Raw genomic sequence first — 19,577 nt, 5'->3', positions numbered from 1 at the left:
TTGTTGCAAGAAATTATAGAATGTTGATTTTTTTTAATAATTGAGGTGTAGCAATTACTAAATTGTCGACTAAATACTGATTTATCCTCTAAATATATACTTTTTACGAATTTGTAGCAGAGGAGCCTAAAGAAGTTTAGAAGTTGTTTAACATAATGATTCTATGCATTTTTATAGATATTAAAGAATATTAAAGCAACCCAACTTTATTCTATCTTGCCGAAGATTTAACTTTTTTAGAATTATATTTCAGAATCTTTTGGAAGTTTTGAGGAAGTTTACATATTTTTCTTTTAACTACTTAATGCATTCTAGTAGCACCTCTTTCTACTATAGCTCTTGAAAGTAATGAAATTAATGAACAAGGTTAAAGTCAAAATCTTATATTATTTAGTCGAGGGAAAGCTATATCTTGGGCACCTAGTATTAATGAAACTAATCAATTTCCAAAACCGCAAATTAAATTCAAAATTTTATATGATGCATTTATTTTTACAAATTTATTTTTTTAAATGCCATCTTGTACAATAGCAAAAAAGTTTTACTTCAATCGCGTGTGAACCTTACGCGCACTCTTTTTTTAAAATTAGGATAAAAGTTTTAAAATAGACGACTTAAATTTTTTTCAACAATTGCTACATACAGTAATGTTATTTTATTGGATAAAGTTTTATGTAAAAAAATTAAAATAAAAAACAGATACTGCAAGTAACTAAAAAACAAGTTTTCCACATTACAATTATAAATAAAACAGCAAATATTTTTACTCAAACCGTATATTATGTATTAAATTTTAAAAATATATAATATATACATATATACAACAATTACTACATCAATGATCACAATTTTAAAAACAAATATACAGAATCAATACAAATTATGAATGAATGCATCAACAATAAAATGATAGATTATTAAGTATAATTTATAATAAATAAAATTCGTAATAATAATCAAACTCAAAGATTATTATTGCAGTAATAGGTTAAAATTATTTTAAACAGCTACTTTTGGTTGGCACAATATATCACAGTATTTATTCAAATATTTAAATTAAAAGAATTAATTTATACTGGTTTGTAATACAACATATAACCACGCTTATTATAATATAACCAAGAATAATAATTTAATAAAATTTGAATACTGATTTAATTACCAAATTAATCATCACATTATAAAAACACAAAGCAAACTCTTAATTTCTTTCATATCACATTTCACAGAAAACTTGGTGTAAGCCATATGGTGCCATTCCTTTTGCTTATCTCAATCCTTCGTTTGATATTTGTAGTAAACCAGAACCGAAGCAAACACCACTAAAATAACAGCAACCAACATCATCGTCACCATATTCTCCTCAAATAATCGATTTCGTCCACTAAGTACTATCTGCTCCTGTTCGCTGTATGTAATGACCGTCCTGTGACCAGCACTACTCGGCAATGACAACCTCGATCTTCTAATCGAAGGCAGATCGATCACCACATGATTGGGATTGGGACTGGTAAAAGATTGGGAAATTCTAGGAGTCGACGACCTGATGCTCAAAACTTGGCGAACGAGATTTTGCGGAGTTTGGGCATCCGCTGGTGTTTGTTGCTCGATGATAGGGGTCAGGATAAAGTTGCTAGTGACGAGGTTTTGGCGATCGTCTGTCTGGATACGCAAAACTTCTGTTGGAGAGTCAACTTTCACACTGCAAGATGCTGTAGGTTTCTGATCATCCAGCAAAGTTTTCCTGTCCAACTTTTTCGGCGTCGACTGTGCACCAATGCGATTTCTTCTCCTCAAACTCAACTTTGTCTCGAATCCTTCTTTTAATAAATCCACGTAGTATTTTAAATCTTCAGTGAAAACTCCAAAGTCGTCCACACCATGTGAGACGTTGTTCGATGCGACAGAAACATCATCATCATCATCATCATCATCGGTGGTACTCGACGAAAACGAGTCGATAATCGACTTCTTCGGCTCCCTCCAAGATGCAATCGCGCCAGGTTTGGGCGCGGACGCAATACGCTTCCTTTGCTGGTGTTTTTCGATGCCGGATGAGTCCGAGGAGATTTCCGAAGCGATCGAGTTGTTACGTAAACAACGAAATGATGTTTTCAATTTCCTACTGATATTCAAACTGATGCGACGACGAGACTTGCGACGGAACTGCGGAAGACGAAAACGAAACGATACTATGACGTAAGGCTGAGGTAACAATAACACAGGACTACAAAACATTTTTGTTTGTTTGGTGCATAAAATGTTAGAGCTGATTCTTATAGTATTTTTTGCGCTGATTTCAAATCTGCAAACCATTTTGTTGTATCAGCTCTAAATTTGAACTTACAAAGAAGTTGCCGAAACCAGGTCCATACTAGGTCGTCACGGAAAAGAACTTTTCACAGTGTCAACTAATGTCCCAACAAAGGCCGGATGGGTCTTGTAAGTTTGTATGTACGAGTAGGCTTATCTCATTAAAATAACATTCTGAATTGTATTACTATTTTGTACTTTCATTCCTTATATATCATATATATCATATCTTGAAAACTAAAGCTCATAGAAAAAAAACCAATGCCATTTTTGAAATCAGCGCCCCAAATATACTTAAAAACTGCATTAAAATCGTTTGCACCATTTTCTTTGTTGGCCTGTGTAATAAATGATAGTCTGCCCGAAGGCAGATGCATGGTGCGAGAGCATCAGAAATGACTCCCTTTCCCATGCTTCCTTGTTAACTTTCTGTAGAGTAAGTTATAGTAATCGCAAAAAAATTGAAAATGAAAACTTTTATATATATTCACGTTTTAGGGGTTTTTGAATATGTTGGCATACCTTAAAAGAAATAGATGCATGTGTGTGTTTATGCGGATACAAATTTTCGTCGACGATTTCGGGAACACCGATTTGAATAGTTCAAAAAAAAACATTCGATTCGCATTGATAAAGAGACGTGCTGATTCATTTTTGGCAAAGGCAAGTCTAGCCGTTTCGGAGTTCTAGTAAAAAAAAAGTGAAAATTAGTAGTGCATGGCATCGTGGCTTAAGGCAAATTGCTGGAACTTGTACCAGAATTAAAAATTCAAGGAAAAAAATCAGTAATCAATAAATAATGATCAATGATTAATAACATTTGTTTTAAACATTTTCAAATAGATAATTATAATCAAGCACTATATATTTTATCGCTCATAAAATATACAATGACCACCTTATCGTCCAAATCACTTGAAAATCTTTACATTCGCAAGAGGTGCCGAACGAATCCATCTGAGGATATAATTCTTACGATCAGAATAACGCATTTGAAATATATACATTTTCAAACTAAATTATAAATTTAAAATTCATATTTGAAGTATATTTAAAAAAAAAAATTAAAATTTTGAAATTTGTTTGGATCGTTAAAAGTAAGCTTTAAAAATTAACAATCATGGTACGGACCCCAACAAAATTGTAACAAAACTAGCTGTAAGTGGAATTCTGTCTTAAGGCAATTAGGGCATCGTGCCTTAAGGCAAATTGCTGGAACTTCCCGTACCAAAAATTATTATTTTTTTAAAAAACGATCAACATTTTTGAAAAAAAATTTACTTTGAAAAAATAAGATTTTTGAGAAACTATAAATTGGACAAAAAATTACTTTTTTTGAAAAAAAAAATATTTGAAAAATTTTTTTTTTTAAAAAAATAATTTTTTTTTAATTTTTTTTTTTTTTTGAAAAAAAATTTTTTTTCTTTATTTTGACATATTGTGGAAGATCTGAACTTTCTTTTCAAAGCAATCGTACTGCTTTAACTGCATAGGGACAAAATATAAAGCGCGTAAGCCCCGCGTCAATGTCTAACGCATAAGCGTTGGTACGGAACCCATAGGAATGTTAACAAAATGTATACTTATTGTTAAAATCTCTATAAAATATCTGATATTTTGATGTGCATATGTCTAATGATCATTTTTGACCGCCAAATGGCTCATTTTTTTACTTTTTCCTCCATATCTCCGAAACCGCTAGACCTACCTTCATGAAAATTTTATCGATTCTTCATCTTGTCAATACAAGTGAAATGTTTTTTGAATTATTCAAATCGGACGCTCCGTTCTCTTAAAAACTGAGTTACCGTTTTCGGCACTTTTTGCCCCGTATCTTCGGAACGGCTAGACCTGCCTTCGCCAAAAACTAATCAGCACGTCTCCTTATCAATACGAATCGAATGTTTTTTGAATTATTCAAATCGGTTGATCCGTGTTCCCGAAATCGTCGACGAAAATTTGTATCCGCACATACATACACACACATACATACATACACACACACATACACACACACACACACACACACACACACACATACATCCATTTTTTCTAAGGTATGCCAAAATGTTCAGAAACCTCTGAAACGTAAAGATATATAAAAATTTTCATTTTTGATTTTTTTGCGATTACTATAACTTGCCCTACGGGAAGTTAATTAGTACTCATTTTTAAAAATTTTATCAAATATATGATAATACGATGTACATATGTCTAATGATCATTTTTGACCGCCAAATATCTTATTTTTACTTTTTCCTCTGTATCTCCGAAACCGCCAGATCTGCCTTACCAAAAATTTCATCAATTCTTCATTTCGTATCTCCAAAATGCCTGAACCTGCCTTTATCAAAAACTAATCAGCACGTCTCTTTATCAATAGGAATCGAATGCTTTTTGAAATGTTCAAATCGGTTGATCCGTGTTTGCGAAATCGTCGACGAAAATTTGTGTCCGCACACACACACACGCACGCAACCACATACGTACACACACATACATACATTCATTTTATCTAAGGTATGTCAGTAAAATGATCAGAAATTTTTGAAGCGTGAAGATATATAAAAATTTTGATTTTCGATTTTTTGCGATTAATTTAACGTACCCCATGGAAAGTTTAAAAGCTCAAAAAATGGCGGTTTTTAAGAAAACTAAGCTTCCGATTTGAATGATTCAAATAAGTTTCTAAAAAAGATTTTTTTTTTCATTTTTTTTTAATCTCCAAAAAAATGTTATTTTGTAATATCAGAAATAATTCGGATTTCAATTCAAATTCAAATAAGTAGTCTTAACATTGCAATTCAGTTTATATAATACTTATGAATATTAGACAATGTTCTTCATTTTAAATCCGATGTTTTGTTTATTTACTTTTTATAAAACTACACTATTCTGATCATCGGAAAGTGTCATTACTTCAACAACTTAGTCAACCACAAACTATTGACAATTCATTTACAGACATTCTTTAATATACTGTAAATACCTTGTCAAATCACAAATGCAACTGTAATGTCTCTCATTGTACTAATGGTGACAGTATGGGTACCAACAATGAATTGACATAAAAACCAACAGACTACCAATAACTTGTAGTTTTGTTCAAGGACCATAATAGTATTTAAAACCCTTATATGCACACAATAAATGGCTGGGTGACAATTCTCTAGAAAACACACCTTTTATAAGCATTAGACTAAGAGACCAATTTTGCCACATAACAGAAAAATGTTATGGCAAGATCATTTCATGAACTTTCCATACTAATTTTGACAAAAGCCATGCGGTTGGTGTGCAGCCAGGCGAATTTCTCGGGAAAACAACCTAAAAGCCGCACAAATGCCGCAAAAAAGCGATGTTAGATAACAGTGTGTTTCTCATACAGCTCCATAACATACGAGTGACGTTGCAGTTTATGTGTGAATCGCCTGAATGCACAGCAAATACATTACATTTTGACAGTATTCAGTATGATTCAGTAGCATAATGTATGCAAGTTGCAGCGTAACATGGCCTTGCCATAACATTTTTCTAATATGCAGCATAATAAGTCCCTAAATCTTGCTCTCAAAATCAATCATGTACAATTTCTCCCCCATCTCCATCACAATTCTCTCGTCCATCCCTTATCATAAGTCTCCATCTCATAAGACAATACCCGACCACTTTCAACAACATTGTATATAACACACGAGACATAAAACCTGTCCTACTACAGTTACATACCTCGTTATTCTGTTGCGTTTTGGATCCCCCAAACATGGCCTTTATTCTGTTCGGAGTGCTGGCTTTCGCTTTCTTAACAGCACCGGTGTTGGTGGATTTATTGTCATTCTTCTCCTTCAAAATGTCCCTGGGAAGATCGGAACTCTACAAAAGAGGAAAAAGAATTAGTACAAAAAACAATCTAGTACTAGAAGTATCATCATTGTGATTGGTGCTCACATGAAGACTATTTCTGCCACCGATGCTGTTCCTTCCGGCGTGTTTGCTGGGTGTCGGAGGACCTGGTTTTCGATAGCTGGTGCCCTGGCCGCGATCCTTGTTCCATTTCAGGCCAGATGAGGATAATGTCGATCGTCTGCCGGTTGTTACGTTGTCTGATGGCAGGAGGTGAGTTGCACTCGTGTCCACAGACTGGTAAAAAAAGTATATTAATATAATAAGTGAATTTGCTTCTGAGATTGATATCTTTGGTCTGTTGGTGACAAATAGAAAAAATCAAACCAGAAAAATTATCCTCAAAAGACTGTCTTAGCTAGTGATTTATAGTTTATTAAATGTTTAATTTTATTAGTTTTTATTTAATGTTATACGAGGTCTGTTCAAAAAGTTTTCGTAATTTTCGTTTTTTCAAAAAAATATTTATTTATTCGTCTACATTAATGTGGTCCCCTTCAAAGTAGTCCCCCCCAGATATAATACACTTATGCCAGCGTTTTTTCCAATTTTCGAAGCACCCTTGATATTCACTTTTTGATATGTCCTTGAGCACTCTCAGCGATTCGGCCTTTATTTCTTCAATCGAGGAAAACCGCCGTCCTTTCATGGGTCTCTTCAACTTTGGGAATAGGAAAAAGTCACACGGAGCCATATCTGGTGAATTTTTGCACTTTGCAACACTTTATTTCATTTTTTACGCAAAATTTAATACAAATTCTTTGACTTTTCAATTCTTCCATTGTAAAAATCGCCGAGCTCAGAAAAACACGTCGAACCTTAGCGACTACCACAGACAAAGTAAACAGTGAATATAGCTGAAAATTTCATCATACTTTAGGGGCATGTATACCAACACAATAAAAAAAAAATTTTGACAATCAGACACTCCAGACCCGCGAAATTTAATTATTAGTAATTCCGGGTACTTTTTGAACAGACCATGTATATTTGTAGTTTATATTAAGTGTTATGTATATGTGGCGGAATGAAAATGTTATTGACAGATGTCAGTTGATTGACGCCAATGTGATGACTAAACTACACAGCACATTTGGAGCTACGCTGATGCGAATATCGCATCTAGCAAGCTATAGCGAGATTATTGTTTTCACGATCGAAAAATTGTTCTCTCGGTTTTAGTTTGCGATCAATTGTCGGGCTAATAAATTGATATCAAAATTTATATCATATCAGTTTCGTTGTAAATTGAGTTATCAATAAACTCACATTATCATCGAGTCTACAACAGTTAATTGCGGTTTCACTTCTAAATAATAATATTTAATATCGAATGGCCATCAACGCCATATATATATATACAGAGCTATCTATCTCTTTAGTTTATAATTTGTACACTTTAAAATATAACTATATTGTATTATTGCCTTGGGCGTTGAATAAATAAATAAATAAATATCCATTAGTTATTAGTTAACTCAGTAATTAATTGAGTAGATTTGTTCCAAATTTTGACAATTATTTTTCATCCTTACCTTAACCTCATTCTCCCTGAACTCTTCCAGGCCGGTCTCGGTGGCGTAGGAGCTCCTCAGGTGTGGGGGGCACATAGAATTCCTCCATCTCAGCTCCGACAGCCTTTTGAAATTCGACTCGTCCTTATTGTTGGCCAAATTTTCGCAACTCTTGAATGTCGTGCTGGTACCGGGTACTTCGCAACGGCCCGCCTTCAGGTCCATCAAGTAGGTGTTATTGAAGACCTCATCTTCGTCTTCCATAAAGATATTCGAACCTGGGATAATGGAATGAGATAAGAAATTAATTACACTAGCAATGAGAAAAATTCTATATGAGCAGCAATACAGGAAAATGTTCAAACAAGTTATTTATAATTATTATTTATTATTGGTTATTGTTTTTATTATTAATACTATGATTTTAATTATTCTTTATTCATTAATTTATTCTATTTCTTTTCTTGAATTCCTTGTTCTATTTTTTTTTTCTTTCAATACCATAAGTTTTAACTTATAGATTGTATTGTAATCTGATTGTTAAAATAAGCAAAAAAAATGAGCAGCAATGAGAAAATATTCGAACAAACATTAAGAAATTATTTATACAAAATTAATACAAGCTATGGAAAACTATGTATACGAGTATACAAGCAATAAAAAATCTTTTATCTGAGTATACAATCAATGAGACGTCATTATATGAGCAATGAGAAATAATTTATATGAATAATAAGGAAAAAATCTATACGAGCAGCAGCAATGAGAAAATCATTCTAACGAGCATTGAGAAATTATTTATACAAGATTAATACAAGCTATGAAAAATTATGTACACAAGTATACAAGCAATAAAAAATCATTTATATGATTATACAAGCAATGAGAATTTTTTTATACTTTAAAAATCACTTATGTGAGTATAAGTTTTCCATATGAGCAATGAGAAATAATTTATATAAGCGATTAGAAAAAAACCTATACAAGCAGCAATGAAAAAATATTCAAACGAACAATGAAAAATTATTTATACGAGTATACAAGCAATAAAAAATCATGTATACAAGTGTATGAGCAATGAAAAATTATTCATAGTAGCAATGTAAGAAATATTTATATGAGCAATGAGAATTAAATTATTTGAACAACAAAAAAAAAATCTATACAAGCAGCAATGACAAAAATTCAAACGAGTAATGAGATAATATATATACAAGGAACGAGAAAAATTTTACATATCGAATGTCTTTAGAACATAATTATTTTGTTTCTACCAAAACCAAATAATCAATCAATTGAATAATAAGAACAAATATATATATATGTATAGATGTATAATTTGGTCAAAACTGAAATCTTTCATAACTACTTTTTATGCATACACTCAATTATTAAACGTAGTAAAATAATATGTACACATACCCTAAAGCATTTTAAATCATCACTGCAATTTATAGCAATAGCCTTTTTCATAAAAAATTAACACCAAAAATTAAAACCAATTACTTTTGTTAACATAAATTAGTTAAAAACAAATGAATGAGGTTATGCGCACTTGCCCTGCACAATTCTAAAATCAAGCTTGCTATTGGTCAACGATAAGCGGAACGAACCGAACTGCACGAAGATGACGGAAATTAATTTACATTCTTATTTTTGCTTATAAAACTATATCTTGGGTATTAATTCATCAATTTGTATATAAACTAATTATACACAAACATCTCGTTACACTCGATAAGTAATTCATTCATTTAATATTTAATTTACTTTTGAATAACCTCTCCGACAAAAGCAAGTACAAATCAAACTGTACAAAACTATATAGAGTAGCCCTAATACATATTCATCTACCATTATTAAACACAGTACAATATGATTTATATTACCTAAGGCTTCGTAAATTCCTCATTTTAACTTTTAAGCACCAAAAACTTAAAAATGTTAATCATCAAAAACACAAAACCAATTACTTTTACAAAAACAAATGAATTTGGTTATGCGCATTTGCACTGCACAATTCTTAAATGAAGCTTGCTATTGGTCAACGATACGCGGAACGAACCGAACATGCACGAAGACGACAGAAATTTATTTATATACGTATTTTCGCTTATAAAACTTGATCTTGGGTATTAATACATCAATTTATATATAAACTAAATAAAAATCTCTTTACACTCGCTAAGTAATTTATTCAACGTTTAATTTACTTTTGAACGAAATAAAACATCTTTGCCAAAAGCAAACACAGATCAAACTGTACAAAACTATTTAGAGAAGCCCTAAACACATTTATCTACCCTTATTAAACACAGTACAATAAAATTTATATTACCTAAGGCTTCGTAAATTCCTCATTTTGATTTTAAGCACCAAAAAAACTTAAAAAATCTACATCGAAAATACAAAATCAATTACTTTTACAAAACAAATGAATTTGGTTATGCGCACTTGCACCTGCACAATTCTAAAATCAAAGCTTGCTATTGGTCAACGATCAGCGGAACGAACCGAACATGCACGAAGATGACAAATTTATTTACATACTTATTTTTACTTATAAAACTAAATCTTGGGTATTAATACATCAATTTATATATAGAATGATTAAAAATCTCTTTACACTCGCTAAGTAATTTATTCAATGTTTAATTTACTTTTGAACAAAATAAAACATCTCTGCCAAAAGCAAGTACAAATCAAACTGTACAAAACTATTTAGAGTAGCTTTAATACATATTCATCTACCATTATTAAACACAGTACAATATGATTTATATTACCTAAGGCTTCTTAAATTCCTCATTTTGATTTTAAGCACCAAAAAAACTTAAAAAATCTACATCGAAAATACAAAATCAATTACTTTTACAAAAACAAATGAATTTGGTTATGCGCACTTGCACCTGCACAATTCTAAAATCGAAGCTTTGCTATTGGTCAACGATAAGCGGAACGAACCGAACATGTACGATAACGAACGAAGACGACAGAAATTTATATTTTATTTTTACTTATAAAAATTAAAAGGTTCGATATTAATATTTGTATCTGTATAAACTACTAGTAAATCAATAAGCGATTGTTTTAATTAGTGTTTAATTTATTTTTTTAAATGGAGGCAAATACCTTCAAGCCGTAGAGTACCTTCAATTTAGACTTTTCATTTTAAACATAGTGAAATAAAATTTACATTACCTAAAGCCGAACGCGTTCGATAACGTACTTCCTAAACTCCACATTTCAGTTAGGAAAACCAAACACTTTTTTTTAAATAACACCAAATAAATTAACAACAATTAAAAAAACAACCACATTTCACAATTTACGATTATGTTTATGACAAAAACAAATGAATTAGGTTAAGGGCACTTGCACTGCACGTATTCAGAATCCGAGCATACTATTGGTCAATGATACGCGGAACGAGCCGAACATGTTCGATAACGTACGAAGACGACAGAAATTTATATTTTATTTTTACTTATAAATAATTAATAGGTTGGATATTAATATTTGTATCTATGTAAACTACTAGTAAATCAATAAGCGATTGTTCTAATTAATTTTTTTAATAACTTTTATGATAAAGGCAAATACAGCACAAATTTGAGAACAGATAAGTAAACTACGTAGAGTACCTTTATTTTAGTAATACCTTTATTTTCCTAAACTCCACATTTCAATTTGTAAACCAAACACTTTTTTTTAAATAACACCAAATAAATTAACAACAATTAAAAAACCAACCACATTTCACAATTTACGATTATGTTTATGACAAAAACAAATGAATTAGGTTATGCGCACTTGAACTGCACGTATCCAGAATCCGAGCATACTATTGGACATCGAAAAGCGGAAAGAGCCGAACATGTTCGATGATGTCCGAAGTCGACAAATTGCTTATTTTTAGTTATTGATTAAAGATTATAGCAAAAACTTAAAATTTAACATTTTTACGATAAATTAGAACAAATTTCAAATTAAATTAATTTAAATAATTAATTAATATAATGAATTGCCAAACGATATTAAGATGACCAATGATGACGATAAACTTAAAAGAAAAATAAAGAAATATTATAAGGAAATTGAAGACAAAGAAGACTGAAGAGTTATATATAAAGATAGATTTATTTTAATTATAATAGATATTATATTAAAGAAATAGTCAAATGAAATGTATATATTATATGAAAACTGTTTTTCATAATCTCTCATACCAGACACCTCTGTCTGTCTGAGATATGAAAATAATGTATATATATGTATATATAAATAAATAAAAAAAATATGATAATAAAAAGCACTTTGATTTACATTACTATGGCTTTAAAAAGAAGCTTTCAAAACCCTATCAAATGCTTTGATAATAGAACATCTCTATATTAATTGTATAGAAATTGCTTTTCACGCGATGGGTTCATAAAGACTTAAAAAACTATTAATAAAACGATAAAAGATAGGAGCAAAAAATACCACGAAAATTAACCAGGCCACCCAAACAAATATTTGAAAGAATTAAGCGAGGAATCTCCTACTCGAAGATTGAAAAAAATGGCCATCGATCTTAAATAAAATGTCGAAAAAAGGAAGTATCTCATAGAAGATAATTTCTTTAAATGCATTTACACCCAGCATATAGTTTTAAAAAAATATGCTATTTTGATTGGCAAAGAGAAAAAACGCGATGGGTTTATATTTACTTTAATGAATATACAAGGAGTAAGTTTAAATGAATCCGAATAAGATGTCCGACTGCAAAACAGACAAATGAACTATCCGCAGTACCTAATCATTTTTGGCACACAACTATTTCTCCAATTAGTAAACATAATAACAGAATAATAAGTATATTACCTAAAGCTCCATAAATTCCTCATTTCGGACACTTTTAAACAAAAAACTTTACTATAAAACTACAAAACTAAAATCAATCAGTTTTGTTAATATACATTAGTTAAAAACAAGTGAATTAGGTTACGCACTTGCCCTGCACAACTCTGTAATTCTAAGCATGCTATTGGTCAACGATAAACGAAACGAGCCGAACATGGTCGATAACGTACGAAGACTATAAAGAGCTTATTTTTTGCTTATAGATTAAAGTAAATATTAAAATTAAATAAATTAAATTAACAAATACCATTTGTTTTAATTTCATTAAATTGAAGCACAAATTTAGAAGTGCGTTAACAAAATATAGATAGATTGCTTTACAAAAACTTTGAAAAGACTCACGAGAGTCTTCGATACTAATAAATTTATATAAACTATTCAAAAATTCACTTTTGAGTTGAGTAATGGTATTAATAAATGCTCAAGTAATAAGTTTATACAACTTCAATTACTTTCCGGATAAGATCTTTGCTTTGTAAAATACAACATAGCTGTTATGAAAGAAAAGTAAGGCAAGTAAACTAACTTCGTGTAATATAACTCATTCGTGTAACTTTTAACTATTTTTGCAAACAACTATTTCTAGTTGTGTTAGCATAGATGATTGGTTTACAAAGACTTTGAAAAGACACCTGAGAGTCTTCAATGAGATAAGAGTGAAATACGAGTAACATCTAATGCTAATCTTCGATACTAATACATTTATATAAACTATTTATAAATCGCTTTTAAGTCGAGTAATTATTTTAATAAATGCTCGAGTAATAAGTTTATAGAAATTCTATTACTTTCCTAATAAGATCTTTGCTTTGTAAATTACAAGATGGCTTCGAAAGAAAAGCAAGGCAAGTAAACTAACACTAATATATCCTTAAACAATTTTACAAACAACTATTTCTAATAGCAAAATAATGTGGGCATTACCTAAAGTTCCATAAATTCCTCATTTCGGACACTTTTAACTAAAAAACTTTATTAAAAAACTACAAAACTAGATGCAATCACTTTTGTTAACATACATTAGTTAAAAACAAATGAATTAGGTTATGCGCACTTGCTCTGCACAATTCTTAAATCAAAGCATGCTATTGGTCAACGATAAACGAGACGAGCCGAACACGTCCGATGAAGTCCGAAAGAGCTTTACAACAAAATATTAAAATTTTACATTTTTTGTCGTAATTTTATTAAATTGAAGCACAAATTTAGGAGTGTGTTAACAAAACACTCCTGTACTAATGATAATAAAAAAATATATTAGTTTACAAAGACTTTGAAAAGACACACAAAAGTCTTCGATGAGACTCCCGAAGACTTTAAAGTGACTCCCGAGAGTCTTCAAACAAAATGGCTCACTTGCTTCTAACCTAAAGCTTCGATATTATTAATCGAGTTATTATTTTAATAATTGTACAAGTAATAAGTTCAAAGTGTGTATCTATTTAGTGTTTCATTTACTTTCCTTGCTGAAGGCAAAATACAACCCAACTGTGATACAGGCAAGTGTTTCACCATTTTTTTAAAACTATTTCTCAATTATTAAACATAATAGTATAGTAATATGTACATTACCTAAAGCTCCTTAAACTCTTCATTTCTGACACTTTTAACCAAAAACTTTATTAAAAAAACTACAGAACTAAAACCAATCACTTTTGTTAACATAAATTAGTTAAAAACAAATGAATTAGGTTATGCGCACTTGCACTGCACAACTCTTAAATCAAAGGTTGCTATTGGTCGACGATAAACGAGACGAGCCGAACACGTTCGAAGACGTCCGAATGAGCTTATTTTTTGCTTAAATATTAATAATCATGACAAAATAATAAAATTTAACATCTTTAACGATTAATTTGAGAGCATAAATTTAGGAGTGTGTTAACAAAACATAAATGATTGGTTTATAAACACTTTGAAAAGACTCCCGAGAGTCTTCGAAGAGATAAGAATGAAATATGAGTAACATCTAATGTAAATCTTCGACACTAATACATTTATATAAACTATTTAAAACATCGCTTTCAAGTTGAGTAATTATTTTAATAAATGCTTGAGTAATAAGTTTAAAGAACTTCTATTACTTTCCGAATAAAATCTTTGCTTTGTAAAATACAAGATGGCTTCGAAAGAAAAGTAAGGCAAGTAAACTAACTATGGTATAACTTTAATCATTTTTGCAAACAAGTATTTCTAAAAGCAAAATAATATGTACATTACCTAAAGCTTCTTAAACTCCTCATTTCTGACACTTTTAACCAAAAAACTTTATTAAAAAACTACGAAACTAAAACCAATCACTTTTGTTAACATACATAAGTTAAAAACAAATGAATTAGGTTATGCGCACTTGCTCTGCACAATTCTTAAATCAAAGCATGCTATTGGTCAGCGATAAACGAAGGAAACCGAACGTGTTCGATGACGTCCGAAAGAGCTTATTTTTTGCTTATAGATTAAAGTGCACAACAAATTATTAAAATTTTACATCTTTTGTCTTAAATTTATTAAACTGATGCACAAATTAATAAAACAAATAGAATGCTTTACAAAGACTTTAAAAGGACTCTTGAGAGTCTTCAATGAGATGAGGGTGAAATTCTGTTCCTTCTAATATAAAGCTTCGATATTACTAATCGAGTTATTTTAATAAGTATATAATAATTTTAAATATATTTATTTATTTTTATAAATTTTAATAATATTTTTTTTAATAATCTACAAGTGATAAGTTTAAGAGTGTATTAACAAAACGCTACTGTACCAAGACAATATAAATATATATTGGTTTACAAAGATTTTAAAGTGACTCCCGAGAGTCTTCAAACAAAATGGCTCACTTGCTTCTAATCTAAAGCTTCAATATAACTAATCGAGTTATTATTTTAATAAATGTACAAGCGATAAAATTCAAAGTGTGTATCTATCTAGTGTTTCATTTACATTCCTGGCTGAAGGTAAAATACAACACGACTGTGATACAGGCAAGTACCATTCACCATTTTTTTAGAACTATTTCTCAATTATTAAACATAATAGTAGAATTATATGTACATTACCTAAAGCTCCATAAACTCTTCATTTCGGACACTTTTAACCAAAAAACTTTAATAAAAAAAATTACAAAACTAAAATCAATCACTTTTGTTAACATAAATTAGTTAAAAACAAAAGAATTAGGTTATGCGCACTTGCTCTGCACAATTCTTAAATCAAAGCATGCTATTGGTCAACGATAAACGGAACGAGCCGAACACGTTCGAAGACGTCCGAAAAAGCTTATTTTTGCTTAGGGATTAAAGTTCATAATAAAATAATAAAATTTTACATCTTTTGTCTTAATTTGATTAAATTAGAAGCACAAATTTAAGAGTGTGTTAACAAAACATAGATATATTGCTTTACAAAGCTTTTAAAAAGACTCTCAAGAGTCTTCGATACTGATACATTTATAGAAACTATTTATCAATCGCTTTAAGTTGAGTAATTTTGATTATAGATTAAAGTGCTTAACAAAATTAAATAAAAATTGTTAAATTTTAAATTAGGAGCACAAATTTAGGAGTGTATTAACAAAGAACTCCTGTACCAATGACAATAGAAAGAAATATGGGTTTACAAAGATTTTGAAAAGACTCCCAAGTGTCTTCAATACTAATAAATGTATATAAACTATTCAAAAAATCACTTTTAAGTTGAGTAATATTATATATTATTTAAATAAATGCTTGAATAATAAGTTTATAGAACTTATATTACTTTTCAGATAAGATCTTTGCTTTGTAAAATACAAGATGGCTTCGAAAGAAAAGTAGGGCAAGTAAACTAACTATCATGTAAAGGATCTGCCATCTAATTTTTTCTTATTGGTAGCAAGTTAGATTTTTTTGGCAGTCATTTAAAATGATGGGCATCTATCTCAATGAAATAATTTTTCATTATTAGCCGAAAGAATTATACTTTCAAATAAAAAAAAGAAATTTAAGATTGAGAAAATATTCAGTAGTTTTTTATAGCATTTTCAAGAAAAAAGTTATTTGACGGACCCTATATCTTTAACTATTTTTGCAAACAACTATTTCTAAAAGCAAAATAATATGTGCATTACCTAAAGCTCCATAAACTCCTCATTTCGGAACTTTACTAAAAAACTACAAGACTAAAACCACTCACTTTTGTTAAAAACAAATGAATTAGGTTATGCGCACTTGTACTGCACAATTCTTAAATCGAAGGTTGCTATTGGTCAACGATCAGCGGAACGAACCGAACACGATCGAAAAAGTCCGAAGAGCTTATTTTTGTTTGCAAATTAAAATTTATACCAGAAAATTAAAAATATTCAACTAATTAATATTAATAAACTAGTAGCTTTTGTTAAAGACTAATTAATGCAATTGATATTTTTTAAACAAACATATCTGTAACATATTTGCATTAATTGAATTTATCACATACGTACATATTTAATAATTAAAAGAATCATTTTTGCAGATTTTTTATACAAAGGAATAAATTAAGATAATAAAAAGCACTTTGGTTTAAATTACTTTGGCTTTAAATTTTTTACATGAAGGAATAAAATCCTTAGGACATACTCGGTGTATGTCCTAAGAATGGAGACCGTAATTCATGATTTTATTAAACTATTATGAACTATGAAAAGTTTCAAATTTAATTGAAAATTTACTTATTAATATTTGGTCCAAACTATGAAATATTTTTAATTTAAATTAAAATGATTATATAAATAAACCAGATCACAGACTTTGGACTAAATTTTGGCTCATTTATTCTGCTCATAATTTCTGATTATTATATCGATATCAAACGGTTCGGAACAACTTGTAGTCTCAAAAAAAAAAAAAAAAAAATTAGCAGATCATATTTTCTGTCGACAACATAACCTTTTCCTTTTCCTTCTCCTGGTCAAATAATTATAATAAAGTAAAAAATCAAATTGAAACTTACCAACACTCGATACAGGCTTAACAGTACGTGTCGTGGTGGTTGTTATTTCTTCGATGACATGATTACCACCTTCTGGTTTCACTACCTTTGACGTTGACTTCTGAGCAACTCTTGGAAATGTTGACCTCTTTGCCATCTCGCTCTAAAAAAATAAAAAAACAAATAGTAAATAATAACACTCATCCTCTTAACTCTTTCAATCCCAACCCTGGTTTTGTTTTTATATTCCACTAGCTTCACACTAAAATTACGTTTTTTGTAAAAGATATTTTTATATCTAAAATATTAACAGCATATTTATTAGTTTTTCATTACATTCATTCGTGATTCAAACATTTTAGTAACAAAAATCCCTCCTGTTTTAAAATTTTTAAAAGCAAAAAGAGATATTACACCATGTCGAGTATCACTTGGCAGTGGAGCTAGTGGAACAAAATCAGTTTGTTTTCAAAAAGAATTCTGTATCTCAATCAAAACAATATTAACATATTAACTTTTAAACAAATACAAGTTTAATGACATATTCAAGTTTTGATACCCACTAGTATGTGCTAACTTTGCAATTGAATGGAACATTTGCAAGAATGTGGTATTATTTTCAAATAACTTTTTTGAGATTAAAAATAAACGTGTTAAGAAATAATAGCATTGGAAAATTGATTTTTGCGGCAGAAATGATTTGAAAATGGGCATATTTTTTAAAGCTGTAAAATTGAAATAGTATTGTTTAAGATAAATTATAAACACTTTGATACAGTCTCTCAGTTTCTCAATGTCAAGTGACATTCGACATTGGAGTGAAAAAGGTTTATTCAATATATTATGTTACCCTTACATTCTACTGTATCTATTATTTTACTTACCAGTTCATCGCTAGCCAATTGATTGTTATGAGAGGACAAAAATGCCTCAAATTCTTTGCTCTTGAGCTGGCGCAGCTCCTGTCTCAAAATCGAGATTTCATTTTGCAGCAAACTGTTCTTGTCTTGTTCTTCGACAAACTTTTCACCCATTTCATAAAGCTGCTTGCTGAGTTGCTCGATGTGATCTTTGTAGTCTTCAATCTAAAAGATAATTATTTATGAGTATAAATAAACAAATTTAATGAAATTAGTTTATTAAAAAATAAAATATTTACGTTTCAGAACTTGGTATGTGTCATCAAATTATACCAGAAAGTACATAATAAAAAACTAGTGGTGTATGGAATCGCGCCTTGAGGCAAATTGCTGGAATATACTGTACCGAATTAAAATTAAGAAAGTCCGAATTATTTATAATATTAAAAAAAATATTTTTTCTTTTTCCAAAAAAATCGTTTAGTCAACACAAACAGAATGTTTTTTGAATCATTCAAACCGAATGCATATTTCTCTCAAAACTGCTATTATTTGGCACATTTAGCTACGTATCTCCGAAACGGCTGGACTTGCCTTTGCCAAAAACTAATCAGCACATCTCCCTATCAATAGAAATCGAATGTTTTTTAAACCATTCAAAACGGTTGATCCGTGCGCCCGATAACGTGGACGTAAAATTGTATTTAAACACACACATCAAATTTTTCTAAGGTATGCCAAAATGTTCAGAAACCTCTTAAACGTGAAGATATGCAAAAATTTTCAATTTCGATTTTTGGACGATTACAATAACTTACCCTACAAAAGGTTAACAAATGTGAAATAAAATCTATTCCTTCTCTCTTTCACATTGTTGAAAAATTGTAACAAAATGTTACATACAAATTGTAAATATTAAACTTGGTGTTCCACAAGGTTCAATTCATGGTTCATTATCATTTCTTATCTATATAAACCTTGAAACTATTCTGCCAAATCCTTGTAAATTAATGTCTATAGTATAATTATAAAAGTAAATTCACTTGATGAAAAGAAATTACAAGTGAAGATGTGCAAGTAAGTATGTATTAGCAACGTTTCGGAAGTAGTTTTGTTCCATCATAAGGATTTT

General features: G+C 30.0%; 1 protein-coding gene across 1 annotated transcript in view; it reads right to left on the bottom strand.

Moving 5' to 3' along the window:
• Positions 1–1,158: 1,158 nt before the first annotated feature.
• LOC113384605 overlaps positions 1,159–19,577 on the bottom strand; it is a 24,526-nt gene continuing 6,107 nt past the window's right edge. Inside the window, exons 3-8 of the mRNA XM_026622352.1 lie at positions 18,470–18,670; positions 17,607–17,748; positions 7,752–8,008; positions 6,262–6,453; positions 6,043–6,186; positions 1,159–2,166 (exon numbers count right to left, since the gene is read on the bottom strand). Of these exons, the coding sequence (XP_026478137.1) occupies positions 1,273–2,166; positions 6,043–6,186; positions 6,262–6,453; positions 7,752–8,008; positions 17,607–17,748; positions 18,470–18,670 (1,830 nt within the window). The 3' untranslated portion in view covers positions 1,159–1,272. The remainder of the gene's footprint in view (positions 2,167–6,042; positions 6,187–6,261; positions 6,454–7,751; positions 8,009–17,606; positions 17,749–18,469; positions 18,671–19,577) is intronic.

The sequence above is a fragment of the Ctenocephalides felis genome, unplaced genomic scaffold, assembly GCF_003426905.1.
Source record: "Ctenocephalides felis isolate EL2017-DRISC unplaced genomic scaffold, ASM342690v1 CF-g0.4_SCAFFOLD_03571, whole genome shotgun sequence".
Lineage (NCBI taxonomy): Eukaryota > Metazoa > Arthropoda > Insecta > Siphonaptera > Pulicidae > Ctenocephalides > Ctenocephalides felis.
This window is presented reverse-complemented; position numbering and strand designations above follow the sequence as displayed.